The sequence below is a fragment of the Erpetoichthys calabaricus genome, chromosome 9 (assembly GCF_900747795.2).
Source record: "Erpetoichthys calabaricus chromosome 9, fErpCal1.3, whole genome shotgun sequence".
In the NCBI taxonomy this organism is placed as follows: domain Eukaryota; kingdom Metazoa; phylum Chordata; class Cladistia; order Polypteriformes; family Polypteridae; genus Erpetoichthys; species Erpetoichthys calabaricus.
The window spans coordinates 175,854,423-175,874,261 of record NC_041402.2 but is presented as its reverse complement, the minus strand read 5'-3'; the positions used below and the strand labels follow the sequence as shown (position 1 = coordinate 175,874,261).

The 19,839-nt window shown below is 45.0% G+C and overlaps 1 protein-coding gene across 1 annotated transcript in view; it reads right to left on the bottom strand.

Annotated features, from left to right (window-relative positions):
* Positions 1 to 18,761, bottom strand: part of LOC114656839 (out at first protein homolog) — a 53,497-nt gene extending 34,736 nt beyond the window's left edge. The window contains exon 1 of the mRNA XM_051932146.1: positions 17,985 to 18,761. Coding sequence (XP_051788106.1) covers positions 17,985 to 18,215 — 231 coding nt within the window. The 5' untranslated portion in view covers positions 18,216 to 18,761. The remainder of the gene's footprint in view (positions 1 to 17,984) is intronic.
* Positions 18,762 to 19,839: the final 1,078 nt, after the last annotated feature.

The window sequence follows — 19,839 nt, the reverse complement described above, 5'->3', positions numbered from 1 at the left end:
GAGAGCACCTCCTGGAAGGGGTGAAGGAGATTTTTCCAATTTTGCCATTATTCTTTTTTCCACAACAGCTTTGCGTGTGCCCAGGGTTCATCCAGGCTCTCCTGATAACTTTGTTCAGGCATTGTGTCCGACATGGGGTGTGAAGCAGCAGCATCCAATTTTTCAACCCCAGAACACAACTACTGTACCCTTGGAGACACAGAGGTCTAAACACCACAAGACTTTAATTTTAAGGTCAAAACCTGGACCATGAGGTGACCAGCATGCTGGTCAAATAGGAGCAGCCAGCTACTGTGGCCGAAACTAGCAAGACACCTGCTTTTTCATTTTGGAAAACAGCAGCTTAAAGACATAGCGTCTCCATCAGAATATAAAACTCAGGAGAACAAGCACAATCGAACAGACTCAACGTCAGCCCCCTGTGCTTTATTTATGTGGTGCCTTTCTTAGACTAGCAGAAGACACTAAACAAGGACAACATGAATGCCAGGAATCTTACATAGCATGAGAATACATCGATCCACTTTCTGACCCATTTAAATTTATGGGGCTTTAAAGGATATTCTAGTGGGTGCAAGACAGAGTATGCGACTGCTCATTGTGGGGAACAACTGCTCGTTCAAGTCCAACATCGAGACTAGGACCGCACAGTATTCTAGTACTTGAAGAGTATTTACAACAGTGTGGTACCAGCAGTTCGGGACCTGAAGGAAGCGTCCGGTTTCTTTTCAATCCCTCAACACTCTACACTGCAGTTGTGGAAAAACATCCATCTTGTAGACTTCACAAACTTAACTGATTGGATTGGAGCTTCACAGGGGACCCCGATTACTGCTTCAACACAATCAGGACTTCATGACTATCAAGAGGGAAGTGTTGCATAAAGTGTATTTTTACATTGCCGGTCTTTAAACTTTATCCATCCATCCATTTTCCAACCCGCTGAATCCGAACACAGGGTCACGGGGGTCTGCTGGAGCCAATCCCAGCCAACACAGGGCACAAGGCAGGAACCAATCCTGGGCAGGGTGCCAACCCACCGCAGTCTTTAAACTTTACTCCTGATAAATTGGTTTGAACTTATTAGGCTGCAGTTGTGTGTTTTTTTATTTTAATTTGATAGATAGATAGATAGATAGATAGATAGATAGATAGATAGATAGATAGATAGATAGATAGATAGATAGATAGATAGATAGATAGATAGATAGATAGATACCGGGTGGAATTGAAGAGTCACATAGTTTGGGGGAGGAACGATTATCTCAGTCTGTCACTGAAGCTGCTCCTCTGTCTGGAGATGATCCTGTTTAGTGGATGCAGTGGATTCTCCATAATTGAGAGGAGCCTGCTTAGCGCCCTTCGCTCTGCCACAGATGTTAAACTGTCCAGCTCCATGCCAACAATAGAGTCTCCCTTCCTCACCAGTTTGTCCAGGCGTGAGGCGTCTTTCTTCTTTATGCTCCCTCCCCAGCACACCACCGTGTAGAAGAGGGCACTTGCCACAACCGTCTGATAGAACATCTGCAGCATCTTATTGCAGATGTTGAAGGACGCCAGCCTTCTAAGGAAGTATAAGTATACTTATATATATAAGTATACTGCATTGCTCTTGAACAGGGGTCCTCAATCATGGTCCTGGAGGGCCGCAGTGGCTGCAGGTTTTTTGCTCCAACCCAATTACTTAATAAGAAGCACTTATCGCTCAAGTAACAATCCTGCTTCACTTTAGTGGTCTCGCTCGTTAAGATTTTGAACCCTTATTGCTTATTTTAGTCTTAAATTGCCAATTTTTAATCGCCTAATTTAGCAATAACGTGCAAATGACAAAAGAGACCAGCATTTCTCCATTTAGCTTGTTACCATTTACACCTGTGTCTATTTATCATGCACTATTGGGTTTAATTAAATACCTGGAAGGAAAGTGAAGAGAAAAAAAGTGAAGGACTGCGAATTACTCATCCATTTTAGCCTTCAAATCATTAGGATGATATCCTTAGAAAGGGGAAGAAAATCTAGGATATGAGAATGACCTGCCATAGCAGAGTTAAAGCACTAACAAGCCATGAAATTAAATTATTGGCAAGAATTGCTTTCTAATTAAGCCACCGGGTTAGAACAAAAACCTGCAGCCACTGTGGCCATCCAGGACCCCTGCTCTTGACGGTACTATACTTCTATTTCAGTAATGGTAAAGCTAGTAGATATGAACCGATATACTGTAGTCTGCACTATGCAAGGAGCTATAAAGACAGCACATGAGGAGCACTCCGATATTTTCTACAGCTCCGTCCCATTCGTTTGCGATCTCAACAATCTGGCAATTGACGACCACTAAAAACTCAAAAGCTGCCAAGCCCTGTGCATTACCCTTGGCGACCATGTCACCTGCACCCGGTGTGCCAGGGGGCTCCACCCCTCCTTGACCATCCATGTTCAAGTGTGCCACTCATCTCTCGACTGGACTGCCGCAGCTCCCTCCTGGCCGGCGTCCCAGACCTTGTTGTCAGGCAGTCCCAGCTCATTCAAATTTCAGCAGCCCATTTGATTTACAACGTTCCATCACCTTCTCGAGTTACACCACTCATCCCACTGGCCAGCTACCAGCGTTAGTCTGCATCAAATTCACAGCCTTGGCAGTGGCTTATTGGCGTATGAGCGGATTGGAAACCGGTGCACCTTTAAGGCCACAGCTACCCTGCACATGCGCTGCCTGCCAGGTCTCTGTGGTCAGCCTCCATTGGGATGCCTTTGTTGAATGAATGCAATTCAACTGTTGGCTATTTCCCAGCATGCACTGCTGGCACAGCTTCATGTCATAAGCAGGACGGCTTAGTTCAAATAATCAAGAAGAATGAAAAATCCACATGTAGCTGTTCAGACCTAACTTCTCAAGTTCATTTCCTAAATGTGGTGTATGTCGTGGGGAAGCTGGAGCCAATCTGAACAAGCATCGGGGGCAAGGCAGGAACGATCCCTGGATATCGCAGGGTGAACAAAACACACACATCAGGGGGCCAATTCAGTATCGGCAATTCACTAAACCTCCATCTTATTATTCATTATTGCTGTTCACTTATTTGGCCGACGCCTTCATCCAAGTGGACTTATAACATCTGAGATACAATAGGAGTACAGGCAGGTTAAGTGACTTGGGTCACACAGTGTCAGTGGCGGGATTTAAACCCATGACCTCAGGGTATGAAGGCCAAAGCCTTGACCACTACGCCACAATGCCTCCATGTCTTTGGACTGTGGGAGGAAACTGGAGCAAACGCACTGGAACACGGGGAGAACACGCAAACTCCAGACAGGGAGTACCCGAGACATGAACCCAGGCCTCTTAGGTGCCTGGCAGCATCTCTACTACTGTGGCACTCTGCCACCCTGGCTCTTAAGTGCAACAACCTCACTGCTCCCATTCTTGTTCTGCCTGTTTATCAGTTGTCTTTCATTATTTCTTTCACTCAGGGCATCTCTTGTGCTTATGTACTGTGTTAGTAAGACTTAAACATTTTATCTAACATAACCAATCGTGCATTTCACGACCTGCTAGTCCAGGACAGGGAGGTCATGTCCAAGACGATATAAGAAAGCAAGATGGCAACAAACTCTGGACTGGCAGTCAGCGCATCATATGATGGCTTATGTGCGCCTGTGTCCTGAGGTTGTCAGGTAAGCAAACACTCAAGTCTTTGTAATGGTAGAAGGAGGGGGGGGGGCATGGGGGTCCCCCCACTAAAGAATGAACAAACCACCTACACAGCCACCGTGCAACTCCACACATCAGTTATTGACTAATGCACAAGGTTTACTGCTTATTTGTACAGTTTGTTCCATCACATTTGTCTCGTCTTCATACACCCATCGTTTATAAAGGCATCCGCCAAATGACACAAAGAAATCTCGAAATTGCCAAGGAGGTCGATTGTCAAAACCTGGACATCTCTCAAAATGGGCACAAGTGAAGTATGAAACCAACAGCCTCGCCAAGTGCAGCCCAGTTAGTCCGCGCCACATCTCCGACATTAAGAAGCCACTATGAGTGTTGAAGGATTGGTGGAAAAAGACTTAACGAGAATGCCAGATAACAGATTAAAGCATAACATGATATCCGGTCTCGGAATCGGTCAAATCCAAGTGTGGAGCAGAGGAGTGAATGAAATGCCACCTGCTCGCCTATCCGGGTGTCAAGTTATAACACCACACTACACTTTGGAAGGCTTATGAACTGCTCTAGCAGGATCTGTTCAGTCATGGGAAAGAGAAGGATACGATGAGGAAAATCCTGCGAACAGCCCCATGCTGCAACATCCCAATCAGTCACAGCGTCTTCTGGATGAGTTTGGCAAAGTACAAAGTAGACAGACATCACCCTGTTCCACAGCACCATGGTGCGATTCTGGGCTCTCTTAAAAATGACAGATCTTTAATGGCACCTTACCGTGTCATGTGGTTCCTCACAGCAACCACTCCTCGACAATGAACCACTTCATACTGAGCAGGGGTCCTCGCTTTTGAAATTGGTTATGTGGGCTTTGGAAAGGTAACTAAAATGTGGACAGAACAGAAACCTGGAAGGTCTTGAAGGCTACCTAACACAATGTGACAGATCAAGACAACCTGAACTTCGTCTGTGTGACTGTATGCAGCAGGAGATCTTTTCATATCAGGAAGCCAATGTTATTTAATTATCATCTGTTTATGGGTATTTATAGAACCTGTTCAGGATAAAAATAAATAAAAGGTGCTTTTGGAACCTTCATGTGGATGGTTCTCTCTTTGGTTCCTCTATGGCATCACTCTGAAGAACCGCTTACAGCCCAGACATAGACTGACCCATCACCAGTTTGCAAGCGGTGTGAATCTACTGTGCAGTGGACAGTCAGGATGCCTCACAATGCATGGGTGACACGTGGGCAATGCCCACCCAATTAATAATAATAATAAAAAAAAAAGTCAGTTTTAAATTAAAAAAAAATACTAATAAATAAAAAAAATAAAGTTTCATGTTACTTTGAGGGTGGCGCTGCTGCCTCGCAGTTAGGAGACCCGGGTTTGCTTCCCGAGTCCTCCCTGCGTGGAGTTTGCATGTTCTCCCTGTGTCTGCGTGGGTTTCCTCCGGGCGCTCCGGTTTCCTCCCACAGTCCAAAGACATGCAGGTTAGGTGGATTGGCGATTCTACATTGGCCCTAATGTGTGCTTGGTGTGTGGGTGTGTTTGTGTGTGTCCTGCGATGGGTTGGCACCCTGTCCGGGATTGGTTCCTGCCTTGTGCCCTGTGTTGGCTGGGATTGGCTCCAGCAGACCCCTGTGACCATGTGTTCGGATTCAGCGGGTTGGAAAATGGATGGATGGACGTTACTTTGACATTCAGTCGCTCTCCTTGGGTACCAAATGCCCACCCCAGGATGTCATCCTAGTAACACCACTGTGCTTCTGCACCAACTGAATTGTCACTTGGTGGGCATTTCCACGTCTTACACTCTTAAAAGTAAAGGTGTCCACATGGATGTTATAGGGGTGCCATCCTCATGAAGGTTCCAGAAAGATTTTTTGTTTATTTTAATGCACAACAAGTTCCATAAATAGCCATGGATGGGTGCACACAGTCACACAGGCTACATTCAGGTGTTCTTCATCTGCTGCATCCTGCTAGCCTAACACACATTACAGATTTTTGTTTTGTCCCCTTATAAGGGAGCTTCCTAAATCCCAAAGGAGCCATTTTGATATGGAAAGATCCCTTCCAAGAATTAAAATGATTCAATAAGGAACAAAACTACCCAATAAAAAGAAATATTAAAGAGTCTGGATTTTTAAGAGTGTACTCAAGTCCTTGTGGTTCTCCTCAAATGTTTTGAAAGAATATGTTGCTGGATCAAAGAAAGAATATTCCCACCCCAGCACTGCTTCTCTGTATATGTCCTCCAAACTGGGATGGCTCCTACCTTTGTCCTATTTACTGCCAGGACTGGCTTGGTGCTCTGCGCCCCTGCAATGGACAAACGAGTTCAGTAAGCAAACTGATAGAACAATACAGCGAAAGCGAGTGAACTAAAATGTGGCGTAGCATTCAGACTTGCGACTTCTGCTGTTGGAATCCAAAATTTCCCAAACCCTGTGCCAAATAAAGGTCTTTTCTTTTTTTAAAAAAATGGCAGATCAATACAGTGCATTTGTGCCCCATGATGAACCCAGTGGTAAACTATGGACCTTGCATTGCTGAAATGGATAAAACTGGCATGAACGCGAGTACATGAATTGGACACGATAATGGGTTGACGAATCGATGATGGTGCAAGTAAGGCGTATGATGGCATGACATGCATAACAGGGATGCTTCTGTTTTGTGTCCATGGCTGTTGCAAACCCTACAGGTGCTAGAGTGGTCCTTCCGTGTGATGCCAAAGGGACATCATTTTTGGTTCCCAAAAATAACCATCCCCATGAAGGTTCCAGAAAGAGCCTTTACTTAAGTAGATCTACAGCATGCTCCAAAACTAATCATGTATAGATAACAGATTTGTGAAACACCGAGACTTCATGAATTTAAAGGACTCTTACTGCAGACAGTCACAAAGGCTAAGTTCAGATTTTCTTGATCAGTCAGTATTCCCTTCTCAGAATTAAATGGTTCTTTATCAAGGAATGGATCTACAATAATAAGAAGTTACATTTATAAAGCACCTTTCTCAAACCCAAGGCCACTTTACATACAGAGTAAATTTGAAAAAAAATTACACAGAAGACAAAAGTTTGTAGAAAAGGAAACTTTTCAGTTGAGATTTAAAGGTGCAGAGAGAGGAGCAATCTCGGAGAGACTGAGGAAGAGAGTTCCAGAGTTGTGGGTCCATAACACTGAAGGAGCTGCCTGCCCAGGGTGGAGAGTCTGGTGTGTGGGACAATAAGGAGATTACTGCTCGAGGACCTGAGAGAGCGACAAGGAGTGTAAGGGGTGAAGTGGGGTAGAGGGGGGGCAAGGTTATGGAGGGCTTTGAAGGTGAGAAGCAGTATCTTGAATTTAATCCTTGATGGAACCCGTAACCAGTGAAGCTGGGAGACAACAGGGGAGATGTGGGCAAAATGCTTTGTGTGGGTGAGGACTCTGGCTGCGAAGTTCTTCATGTACTGTAGCTTCTGAATAGATTTTGCAGGGAGGCCAATGAAGACGGAATTACAATCAATACGAGACATTACGAAACAATGAACCAGAGTTTGAGCATCATTAAAGGACAGAAATGGACAGAGGTGGGTTATGTTACGGAGATGATAGAATGAAATTTTGGAAAGAGACATAATGTGTAGCTCAAAGTTAAGTGATGAATCAGACACCAAGATTTCTGACAACAGGAGCAGGCTTGACAAGTGTACCATCAACAGAAATAGAGAAATTGGATGCCTTAGAAAGTTGGGATTTTTGACCTACCAGTAACACTTCAGTTTTATTGGCATTAAGTTTGAGAATGTTATTCTCCATCCATAGCTTAAGATCAGTGATGCAGTCAGTTCCTCTACATCTACAAGGAACTCCACTAATCAGTAAAGTGCCGTTTTGGAACCAGTACTTTAAAGAATGTACACACAAAACATTAAGGGTACAAAAAATGGAATGACGGCAGTTAAAGCGTATTATTAGTTATTATATTTACCTCCCAAATTTTTCTACGCTTGTGCTACAGTGCAGACGCTGGATAAACGGGGCGTGGCCTTTTCCAAACGCGTAGAAGGCGGGGCGTCACGCCCAGTAGTGATTGTTTCGTTTCAGGCTCAAGGTCTCATAAGGTGAGATTTAACGGACTTTACCAAAGCCACGCCCACATGAAGTTTAAAGACCTTCCCCTTTGGAAACGATCCATCTGGTCACACACAGGCAGGATTACTGTATTTTGGTTTCGAATCGTTTCGCTGGCACAAGAAATTGGATATTCCCCGCACTATCGACGGGTGTCGGGAAACAACGAAATACAAAGTTTTCCCTGTATTGTCACCATTCCTGCATTCCAATTATTTGCATATGGAAGAAAAAAACAACTCGCTTCTCAACGCCCGCGCCCAAATTCAGCGATTTAACATAATCGGCCGCTCTCCCCAATCTGATAAAGCGATGAAGCGGAGCGGGCAAACAGCAGCAGCCGCCGCCTCGCTGAATTTGTAGGAATTCTATTTTCAATTTCAAAAGATTACGTGAAGCACTGCGCCGCAGCGTTTTGTTCGGCAGGAATTCATTCGTGAAGGAATTCTCTGTATAAAAAGGGAAAGAATTAACATAGGGGTGAAACAAAAAAAAGGTATTTTGACACATTTCTGGCAGCAGCAAAAAGGATGTTAAATATGAAATGGCCGGTGCGCTCCCCATTTCCATAAAATATTAATCACCATGGACGCCGGCAATACTTTAAACAATTCCAGATCCCTTCTATTCGAGCTCACACCGATAACATTCTGCATCCATTAGCTGTCACAGTCTGTTGTCAATTGCGAAGTAACAGGTTCTGCTAGTCTGAGGTGCTCGAAGAGAATATCTTTCAACTCAAGCACACACCATGCCACATACAAGACTGTAAACCAGTTTGTTTTGGTGGTACAATCTCCCCACCATTAAATAAACCCCATAAAGCAGCAACAGCATCAGACCAGACAGCATCATTTGCTTCAAGGCGACTGATTGCAAAATCATTTCACGCTCTGGCCTTGTTTCGACAGCCCTGACCACAATGGCTTTTTAACGGGGTTTTACGCGCGTGCACTGGGAATTTGAAGACAATGCCGCTGCTAATCCCCCGCTCCTGCTGGAATTCAGAAAACTGCTGCGCTCTCATTCCTCGTTCAGGCGCTCGCAGTGCCAGTGCAAGCTGAACTTTGATAAGTTCTTTCCATTTTGGACTTCTACCAAATACCTTTGTACCCAACAAACTTTCGTCATTTTGTCAATGTATTAGTTTTCGCAACACGCCGATTGTCTCACACAAAGCAAAACCAATCCCGGGCAGGACGCACAAATCCGTGTATAGAAGGACACTTAAAAAAGAAATATATCGGAAGATTACAAGGGAAGGGGCGCATCGGAGACGTTTGGGTCTCTCTTTAATAATGACTCGCCACTCGAGTTACCTTCCAAACCATTCAGACAAACAAATGAACCGTCCTGACAATTACTTTATGATCACTGTCGCTTTTTCACGCTAAAAAAAAAAGGTGCCAGAGTGTTTCTTACAGAGCGATGCCATAGGGGAACCATTTTTGGATCCAGGAATAAGAATCATTTACAGCAGATCCGTAATAGATTTCATGAATGATCAAGAATAACAGGTTTGTGAAATACCAGTGTCTGGTGATTTTAAGAGTCCGTGTTTTCTTAATCTGGTGTTCTGCTGTAGCCTACCATACATTAAAGATTTTAGGATTTGTTTCTATGTATTAGAAAGTTCTCAAAGCACTATGAATCATTCTTCATACAATGTGAAGACCCCGTCCCACTATGAAATGGTTCTTTCTCAAGCCATTGTTCTTAGGAACCACGTTTCCCACTAAAGAACTCGTATTTTTAGGGTGTTCATTTTCTTTTCTCTGTCGGAAAGTTTGGAATTCTGAATAAAGGCCAAACCGCTGCGGGAAAATGACGCATGTGTGTGGCTGACAGACTGCAATCCATTGTAATAACACTTCTCTTCTCGGTTTAGCTTGCGCGTTTTGTTCTCATGCTGGAACAATTCAAACGATTGGGAAAGGGCAGAAATGCGCTTCTATGCCGTTTGTCAGCTTTATTTTCATTCATTCATCATATCGCTACCGGGAATTTTACGTGTTAGTCAAGCTCTGCCAAACCCTCATTTACTCGGAAGGGCGCCTCGGCGGTGAAGCAATGGAGTGGGCGTCCTGGTCGGCATTGGTGCTTCATAATGTTCTCAAATGCACTTCATAATTAAACATGAAGAAGATCTGAACGTGGCCTGTGTGACTGCTGCCAGGACTGGCTCAGCACCCTGGCTCTCTTGATCTCTAAGATGGCACTTCATTGTGAGCTTTCCCCTTAGAAATCTTCCTGGTCAAAGACACCGTTTAATTCTGGGAAGGAATCTTTGCATATGAAGTTATTGCTTTGGGCTTTGAAAAAGTCCCTAATATCTGGATAAAAGAGTAATATTTTAATGTTGTGACCTGTAGGGGGCGCATCCACAACGCAAACACCCAGAAGCAACCAAACCACACAGTCACGGGTTCAAGGAAAGAACTTTTTATTCAAACAGAAAGCCTTTTGCAGGGTGTTTTTTTTTTTTTTGATCACCTAATAAATTAGTCACAACTCCATTTTGGATGATAAATTGGACTGCCAATACTGATGCTCTGTGCAAGAGAGGACAGAGCCGGCTATACTTCCTAAGAAGGCTGGCGTCCTTCAACATCTGCAATAAGATGCTGCAGATGTTCTATCAGACGGTTGTGGCGAGCGCCCTCTTCTATGCGGTGGTGTGCTGGGGAGGTAGCATAAAGAAGAGGGACGCCTCACGCCTGGACAAACTGGAGAGGAAGGCAGGCTCTATTGGTGGTACAGAGCTGGACAGCTTGACATCTGTGGCAGAGCGACGGGCGCTGAGCAGACTCCTGTCAGTCATGGAGAATCCACTGCATCCACTGAACAGGATCATCTCCAGACAGAGGAGCAGCTTCAGCGACAGACTGCTGTCACCGTCCTGCTCCACTGACAGACTGAGGAGATCGTTCCTGCACCACACTATGCGACTCTTCAATTCCACTGGGGGGGGGGGGGGGGGGGGGTAAATGTTAACATTATATAAAGTTATTGTCTGTCTGTATACCTGCATTGTTATCACTCTTTAATATTGTTCTTTATCAGTATGCTGCTGCTGAATTATGTGAATTTTCCCTTGGGATTAATAAAGTATCTATCTAATTGTATGATGTTAAGTGAAACCTGCCTTTAAGTTGAGTCATCCTGGGGAGTCGGGGGTGTGTGTGTAAACATTAACATAATACAAAGTTATTGTCTGTTATACCTGCATTTTTATCACTCTTTAATATTGTTTTTTATCAATATGCTGCTGCTGGAGTATGTGAATTTCCCCTTGGGATTAATAAAGTATCTATCTATCTATTTTGCTCCTTTCCTTATCCACCTCCTTCCAGTTCTGACTACTGGATGGGGCAATGCAGCTGCATTTCAATACGAACCCCAGAGTACTTCTGTGCAACAGGATTTACCAACCCCCAAAAGTACTTCCAGGTCTGGTATCAGGGGAGTCTGCTCCTAGCAGCACCCCCTAGTGGCTCCTGGGAACCCCAACAGGGCTGCTCAGCAAAACTACAACTGCCATGCAGCCCTGCAGGTGTCCAAATGGACCAGGAGGCGACTGACACCCGGTGTACTGGGGGAACACAAAGCCTTGGGAGGAAGTCACCCTCTGTCCTTTAGAACATTAGAACAATGTAAACGAGAACAGGCTATTCAGCCCAACAAAGCTCGCCAGTCCTGTCCACTTATTTCTTCCAAAAAATATCAAGTCGAGTTTTGAAAGTCCCTAAAGTCTTATTGTTTCCCACACTACTTGGTAGCTTATTCCAAGTGTCTATCATTCTTTGTGTAAAGAAAAACTTCCTAATGTTTGTGCGAAATTTACCCTTAACAAGTTTCCAACTGTGTCCCCATGTTCTTGATGAGCTCATTTTAAAATAACTGTCTCGATCCACTCCACTAAGTCACTTCATAATTTTAAACACTTCAATCGTGACACTTCTTAATCTTCTTTTGCTTAAACTGTAAAGGCTCAGCTCTTTTTATCTTTCCTCATAACTCATCCCCTGTACCCCCTCAATCAGCCCAGTCGCTCTTCTCTGGACCTTTTCTAGTGCTGCTATGTCCTTTTTGTAGCCTGGAGACCAAAACTGCACCCAGTACTCCAGATGAGGCCTCACCAGTGTGTTATAAAGTTCAGCAGAACCTCCTGTGACTTGTACTCCACACATCAAGGCGCTATATAACCTGACATTCTGTTTCCCTTCTTAATGGCATCTGAACACTGTCTGGAAGTCGATAGTGATAAGTCCACTATGACTCCTAAATCCTTCTCATAAGGTGGACTCTCGATTTTCCAACCGCCCATTGTGTATTCAGACCTCACATTTTTACTTTCAATGTGCAATTCTTTATATTTACTAACATTAAATTTCATCTGCCACAAAACAAAACATCTGTCCTTCTGTCATGATGGCCTCCTAACCAAGAAAGGTACCACTAACCAGCCTGGTTGGGATGCCCATCCATCCATATCCTTAGTTATCATGGCTTCCTGGCCAGGTTGGGTGTCAGTCAACCCTTGTCTTCTATGACAATGTCTAGTAGACTCCTGAACAGGACACGACAGATAAAGAGCAAAACTTAGCCTCTGTGATTGCATGCGGCGAGTCATTTTAAAATCATGAAGCCATCGTTACTTTACAAATCTGTCATAATCTATTATTTATGGAGCCTGTTAAAGATTTAAATAAAAGTTCCTTCTGGAACCTTAATGTGGAGGACCCTTTGGGAAAATCAAAGATGGCAGGGGTATCAAACTCTAACCCTGGAGGGACGCACAGGCTGCAGGTTTGGTTTTGTTTTTTTGCTTTCATGTAATTTGAACTGTGCTTTAATTTTCAGAATTCTAATTGATTGTTGATTTCTTAACCAGCGACCAAACAGAAATGAGATGTAAAGTGAGACATCAGGTGATCAGCTAAATGAACTTCATTTGCATTGTTGTGCTCAAACAGTACGTTACAATAATATAATCAAAAATAAAACAAGCAAAGTGCTGAGAAATAGTAACTAAATCATTAATTACATTTAATTAATAGCCTACCCAAAGCACCTTATGTGTGGCACCCACCTGGATGACATGATGGCAGCCATTCTTGTGCCAGTCCACACACTGCATGTTAACTATTAGGTGGTGAAGGGCAGAGGGAGACAGTTAGCCAATCTAGGACATGGGATGATTAGGGGACCAGAACAGAGAAGGCCATTTAGCCAGGACATTGAGGGGACACCTTACTGTTTTTGAAAGATGGCCAGGGATCTTTTATGACCCTCAGGGACCTCGGTTTTCCATCTCATCTGAGGGATGGCACCATTGTTAACAGCACACAATGTCCCTGTCACTGCACTCAGACCACAGGCTAAGTGGTCACACCACATCAACTCCAACCCAAGCTTTTCCTAGATGGTCTCCCATCCAAGATCTGGCCACTCTTGAACATGCTTCTGAAGTGCAGTTGGTATATTGACTTGTCCTGGTCAACAAAAGGGCGGCATGGTGGCGCAGTGGTAGCGCTGCTGCCTCGCAGTTAGGAGACCCGGGGTCGCTTCCAGGGTCCTCCCTGCGTGGAGTTTGCATGTTCTCCCCGTGTCTGCGCGCTCCGGTTTCCTCCCACAGTCCAAAGACATGCAGGTTAGGTGGACTGGTGATTCTAAATTGGCCCTAGTGTGTGCTTGGTGTGTGGGTGTGTTTGTGTGTGTCCTGCGGTGGGTTGGCACCCTGCCCGGGATTGGTTCCTGCCTTGTGCCCTGTGTTGGCTGGGATTGGCTCCAGCAGACCCCCGTGACCCTGTGTTCAGATTCAGCGGGTTGGACAATGGATGGATGGTCAACAAAATAATCTGAGTGGTGCTCTGAAAGTAAAGAACATGAACAGTCAGGCGTGGTGGAATGATGCCACTTAGAAGCTGCTGAATTAAATACTTTGTTTCATTAACAGAATTATTGGTTTTCTAATAAAGTAATTGATTAGAGTGGAAATGGTGGCCCTCCCGAGTTAACTCGTCACCTGTTGGCTTTCTTTGCTTCCAATTGAAAGAAACGAAGCAATGAAACATTCTGAATCTTAAAAAGCCAATCATTGAAAATGAAGAGAGAGAACATCAGTACATGTGGTCACTACTGAAGACAGTGCCTGGAATTAAAACCCAAAACTGGTGTCTTGAAAGTAAAAATGACAAAGTGGTCCTCTACAGTGATGCCATAGGAGGAACCATTTTGGGCTCTCACCATCCACACAAAGGTTCCAGTGAGAACCCGTTCATCTGAATAACCAGGAATAGACGATAACTGATTTGTGAAGCACCGCTGGGTTCCCGATTTTGAAAGGACACTTTAATGCATACAATCACACAGGATCAGTTCAGGTCCTCTTGATCTGTTGTATCCTGCTAGGTAGTCTACTGGACATTAAAGATTTGTACTTTATCCACTGTGATAGACGGCCAAGAACCCTGCCCTGCCAGGACACCTTGAGGAAGGAGGGACCGGGAGAGAGGCACTTCTCTTCCCTGGGCACCTGGAAGGTCCTTGATCCCTGGGGGACAGCACGTCCGGGACACCAGGAAGTGCTGACAGACCAGGGATGGTGTACGCCTGGAGTGCTTCCAGGTATAAGGGCAGCACTTCCTCCACACTGGGGAGTGCTGCCGGAAGTTCATCATCAGGCACCCGGAGCACATCCGGGGCATTATAAAAGGGGCCGCCTCACTCCAATTGGAGAGCCGGAGTCGGGTGGAAGAGGACGAAGCTTGCAAGGCAGGAGTGGAGGCGGCCCGAAGGACCAAGGACTGAGTGAATATTGTAAACAGTTTGTACATAGTGTAAATAAACGTGTGCGTGTGTTTGGACATTGCGGTGTCATGTCTGTCTGTGGCCAGGCTAGCTCTTACACCACATGAGGAACCAATCCAAAGCTCAACTTCATATGCGCAAAACCCTTCCCAGAATGAATTGGTATTTTTATCAAGAACCCCACAACTCAATAAAGAGCCATCACAGAATCAGGATTTTTAACAGTGAGCTGCGGCCCTCCAGTATCAGAGAGTTTGACATCCCCGCCCTACCTTTTATTTTTAAGAGGGCGTGGTTGGCAATCTGTCCAAGTGCCGTTTCATGCCTTGTGCCCAGTGCTGTCAGGGTGGACTCCACACCACTCCTAGTCCACCACCCTAAATTAGAATCCAGCTAGGTCACCTACTGTATATTAAAAGATGTCTTTTTTGTCCACATATTACGAACATTTACAAGGGCCATCTTAACAGCATCATAGGTCCCAGTAAAAGTAGTGCGCTGGGGCCCCTGTTGTGATAGCAAAACAGAAACATACATGGGCGTCAGAAACATCACGAGCCCCAAGCCCAGTGCCCATTGTGCCCACACGCTCAGACGGCCAACTTCATATGCAAAGAACCCTTCACAGAATGAAATTGCTCTACTAGGAGCCACATTAAGGAACGAGCATTTAAGAGTGTGGGCCAATTTGCAATCAGTGCTAATCATTGACTTCCTATATGTGCTTATTCCAAGGAAAATTCAACTTCGATTTAAAAAAAATAAATAAACCACAGACCAGGTGTAGTCCACTCGGAATTTAGTGGTTGTCGGGAGAGTCAATCTGCTTAATGAATTCCTTCTTATGGCAGGCTGACCATAAAAAAAGTAATCAATCGTTTGGAAAAAGAAAAAAAAAAAAATCAGTGCGCATCGGCCAAAGTCTAACGACATGCAGAGCGACCTCTGACTCGGGCGCCGCGTCGGGACTTTTAGACAAATACAGATAGCGTCAGGAGTTAAGCGAGTATTCAAAATTCATTCATTAGAACTCCTTACATTTCTTTTATATGAAAATCATTAAAAACTCAACCACTTGAAAAAAGCGAAAGGAATTTGAAAAGACAGCAGGAACAAAGCTTCGCTTCGGCTCGTCGGCGAGACGCTAGCAGGTTGCTTTACTAGTTTAGGAAGCGCATATTGCGAAGCAAAATAATCCATTTCTGCAAAACTCTAACTGGCAGAGAAGAAGAAGAAGCAGGGTGCCGTGTTCCGAGTATGTGTTTTTTTTTTTTTTTTGGATTGTGAATAGCACGCTTTCCTTTATTTGTGCCAATTCTGTTGGAATATGTGGAGAGGCATGGTGGCGCAGGAGTTGGCACTGTCGCCTCTCAAAAACTGGAGCCGGAGCTCGACTGAAATATCCGTACGCATGCATTTGAGGGGGCGGCACGGTGGCGCAGTGGGTAGCGCTGCTGCCTCGCAGTTGGGAGACCTGGGGACCCGGGTTCGCTTCCCGGGTCCTCCCTGCGTGGAGTTTGCATGTTCTCCCCGTGTCTGTGTGGGTTTCCTCCGGGCACTCCGGTTTCCTCCCACAGTCCAAAGACATGCAGATTTGGTGGATTGGCGATTCTAAATTGTCCCTAGTGTGAGCTTGGTGTGTGGGTTTGTTTGTGTGTGTCCTGCGGTGGGTTGGCACCCTGACCGGGATTGGTTCCTGCCTTGTGCCCTGTGTTGGCTGGGATTGGCTCCAGCAGACCCCCGTGACCCTGTGTTCGGATTCAGCGGGTTGGAAAATGGATGGATGGATGGATGCATTTGAGGTTGCACCTTTACTCCCTGTTCACACTCTTACAAATCCTGGATCTTTAATGGCACTTTACTGGGTTTGTATATCCATTGCTTAATAAAGAGCACTTTCATTCAGGGAAGAGTTCTTTAAGCTTTGAAATGGTTTCCCTATATGGCATTACTCTTTGGCACCTTCGCCCCCAAACCCTTCACACACACAACTTCAAGTGTGCACAAACACTACTAAAAATCTACCTTTTATGGTTTGCTCCTACACTAAAGTGGAACTGCCAAATTGTCCCGTCACCACGCGATAGACTTATGGCCTTATGTTGTTACTGCCATGCGGCCACTGCCAGGGAGGGCTCCAGCTGCTCTGTCACCCTGCTCGGGTACAAGCGGGTTAAGAAGGTGGATGGATGAAAGGGCAACATTTCTTTAATGGTGCGCCACAATGTACTCCGAGATGCAGTCTTAAAATACGGATTCTTTAATGGCAGTTTATGGTTCTTTCCTGGATTGTGTGGTTCTTCGTAGCGCCATTTCATTCTGGGACGGGTTCATTATATGAAGTTGGTTCTTTGTGCTTTGAAAAAACTTAATATGCAGAAACAAAAAAAAATTAAAATTTTAATGTATGGTTGGATTCCTAGAAGGACCCGAACTTAGTCTGTGTTCAGCGAAAATCCTTTTACAACACGACCCATTGGTATTTCACAAATCTGTTACCACAGAGATCTAAATGAATAAAGGTGCCGTCCGCAACCTTCATGAGGATTTGGTCTTTTGGGAACCAAAGGTGGTTCCCGTTCGGCATCGTTCTGAAGTCCCACTCTGGCACATTCATTTTTAAGAGAGGACTTTTAAGTATGAATCAAGACCGTCAGAAAACGCAGGGATGAATGTGATGATGTATTCACAAACGAGTAATTACCTCCGTTGTCACTGTACTTTGATAATTTTTTAGACTAACCCAGAGAGGTTTTACAGGTCTTTAGGAATGGCGATACTCGTGAATGTCCAAGAAAAGTCGCTTCCTTGCGGTCGCTACTGTCGAGCAGGTGTCTTCTCCTCTCACCCAAACATTGGATGATACAAAATGGACAGAAATGTGGATGAAAAAGAAGAAATGAGACAAGGACAGGTACAGTACATTAAGCATAGCCAAAAAAAAAGGTTTAAAAACGAGGGTGAGCATTACGATACATTAACACCTTCTTCTTCGTTAGCTATTCACATAGATATATGCATATTTAACTTAACTTCTCATTCTTTGAAATTCTCTCCCTAATAAACGGTTGTCTTTTATTTAACTCGAATATAACATACACACTGAACAACTAATGGACACTTTAAAAAAAAACCTTTTAGAGTAACAAGCACGTTTTAAAAAGCCACAAACGCGCAGTTCAAGTCCGACACAGCACTACAGCTCAGAGCACTTTAAAGACTTTATGCCCCGTAGACACACATCTTCCGAGAAGGCAGACGAATAAAGAGTCTGACTGACCCCCCCCCCTGTTGACGAGGCGGTTTGATTAACTGCTGCTAAAGTTTGTTGACTCCAAAAACCCCCCCTGGACTCGCCGGCCCTTCTAAACGCTTACCTGTTTAAAATCTGCGATGAAAGTGATTAAGGTGCCGTCCCCTTCTTTGAACTCCAGACTGATAAAGTCCTTCTCACTGTCCGCCTCCAGTATCTCCTCGGTGACCTGTCCATCGGTCAACCGGACCCGCACTCTCAGTTCAGAACAATTCGCAGCCCAATTCAGGAGGCAAAACGCAGCCAAAAAGTAAACGAGCTGAACTGAAGGGGGTCGAGTCCGGGCAGTAGACATTCCGGGAATAAATTAGAAGAAAAGAAAAAGAAAAGAAAAAAGTGCTGGTGGGGGGGAAAAACCCTATGGGGGAGGGCGGGCGAGCGAGAGCGTGAAAAAGAGCGAGCCGTAGAGACACAAAAGGGGGCTGCGCGACTCCTAACTTCGTGGCCGTCTCCCACCAGCCGGGCCGCTCCGCTTCACGGCATGAACAAGAGGCTCCCACGCGTCCATCCCACCTCTGTGTGAGCGCACGGCGCTGCTTTCAGACAGGTCGTATCGCGCACGGCACCCCCCCAAAGTTTTTACTCTTTGTGCCTCTCCGGAGGCTCGTCCCGGCGAAGCATTGAGGCTACCACCACGTTGGACTTTTCTTCCTCGGAGGCACGGACAGATCGGGAGCTGATGCGCAACTCGCGGTGGTATCGCAGGTCCGCCGCTCTCACGTTCAGTTTCGATCTTTCTTGTTTCTCTCCTTTTTAATTCAATCCCGTCACTTCCTTCAGAAACACATCACAGCCCACAGCTCCGACTTCCCAAGTTACAGGCGACAGTCGGATAGGCAGCGCTGTGCTTTTCTTAAAGGGACCGTGCATGTGAAGAAGACGCGGTGCCCGCGGCAACACTGGGAACGGCGAGACCCTCGAGGGCACGTGCTTAGTGGGCAGCGTTAACGTGTTGCTAACACTGCCTGTTCAGAAATACATTTTTCGGTGGGGAATGTGGTAAAAAGTTTTAAGACGAGAAACTATTATTATATACAGTTTATGCAGAAAGTACTGAGACCCCTTCACTTTCTGCACACTTTATTGTGCTGGAGATTTCATTTCAAATTGATACATTTGCCATTTTTGCCATCTACACTCAGTAATCCATGCAAACAGGCTTTCAGAAAAGTTTGCAAATAAAAAATTAAAGCTGAAATCTCTCATTCGTGTAAATATTCACACCCTTTGCAGTGGCAATTCACATTCTTGTGTCAGAGTTGTTCCTCAAAAAATGATTCCCAAATGACCCATCTGCATGAAGGTTCCAGAAAGAACCATTTATTTATTTAGACCGGCTCCATACAGTAAAAAAAAAAAAAAGTGACTAGAAGGTAGCAGATTTATGAAGTACCAATGGATGCTGATTTTTTATTTTTTAATTTTAATTTTTTTAATTAAACATATTACGAAGTTTTTCAAAGCACAAAGAACCTGTTCCAGAATGGAATGGTGCTCTGTCAAGAAATGGTTCTATGAGGAACCACCCAGCCCAGTAAAGAACCATACAGTGCCATTGAAGAACCCTTAGGTGTGCAGACTTTGCTCTTAATTCTCCTTGAGATGTGTCCAGAACATGAATGGAGTCCACTGACCAAACTGAATTGGTCATGGTTTAGAAACCAACACACACTTACTGCAGGCCCGGTCTTAGGTATTATGGGGCCCTAGGTGAAAGGGGGGGTCCAGGAGCCCCCCGGAAGCTCTGTGAAATGCGTGAAAATTAGACCAAGGAGTCGATGCGGGGCCCTAGGCGGTCGCCTACTTCACCTATGCCTAAGGCCGGGCCTGATTGGGACAAATAATGCTGTAGTATATTTAAGTATATATGACAATTGCTCACTCAGACTATTTGTTTTGGGGGCCCCCAAGAAGGCGGG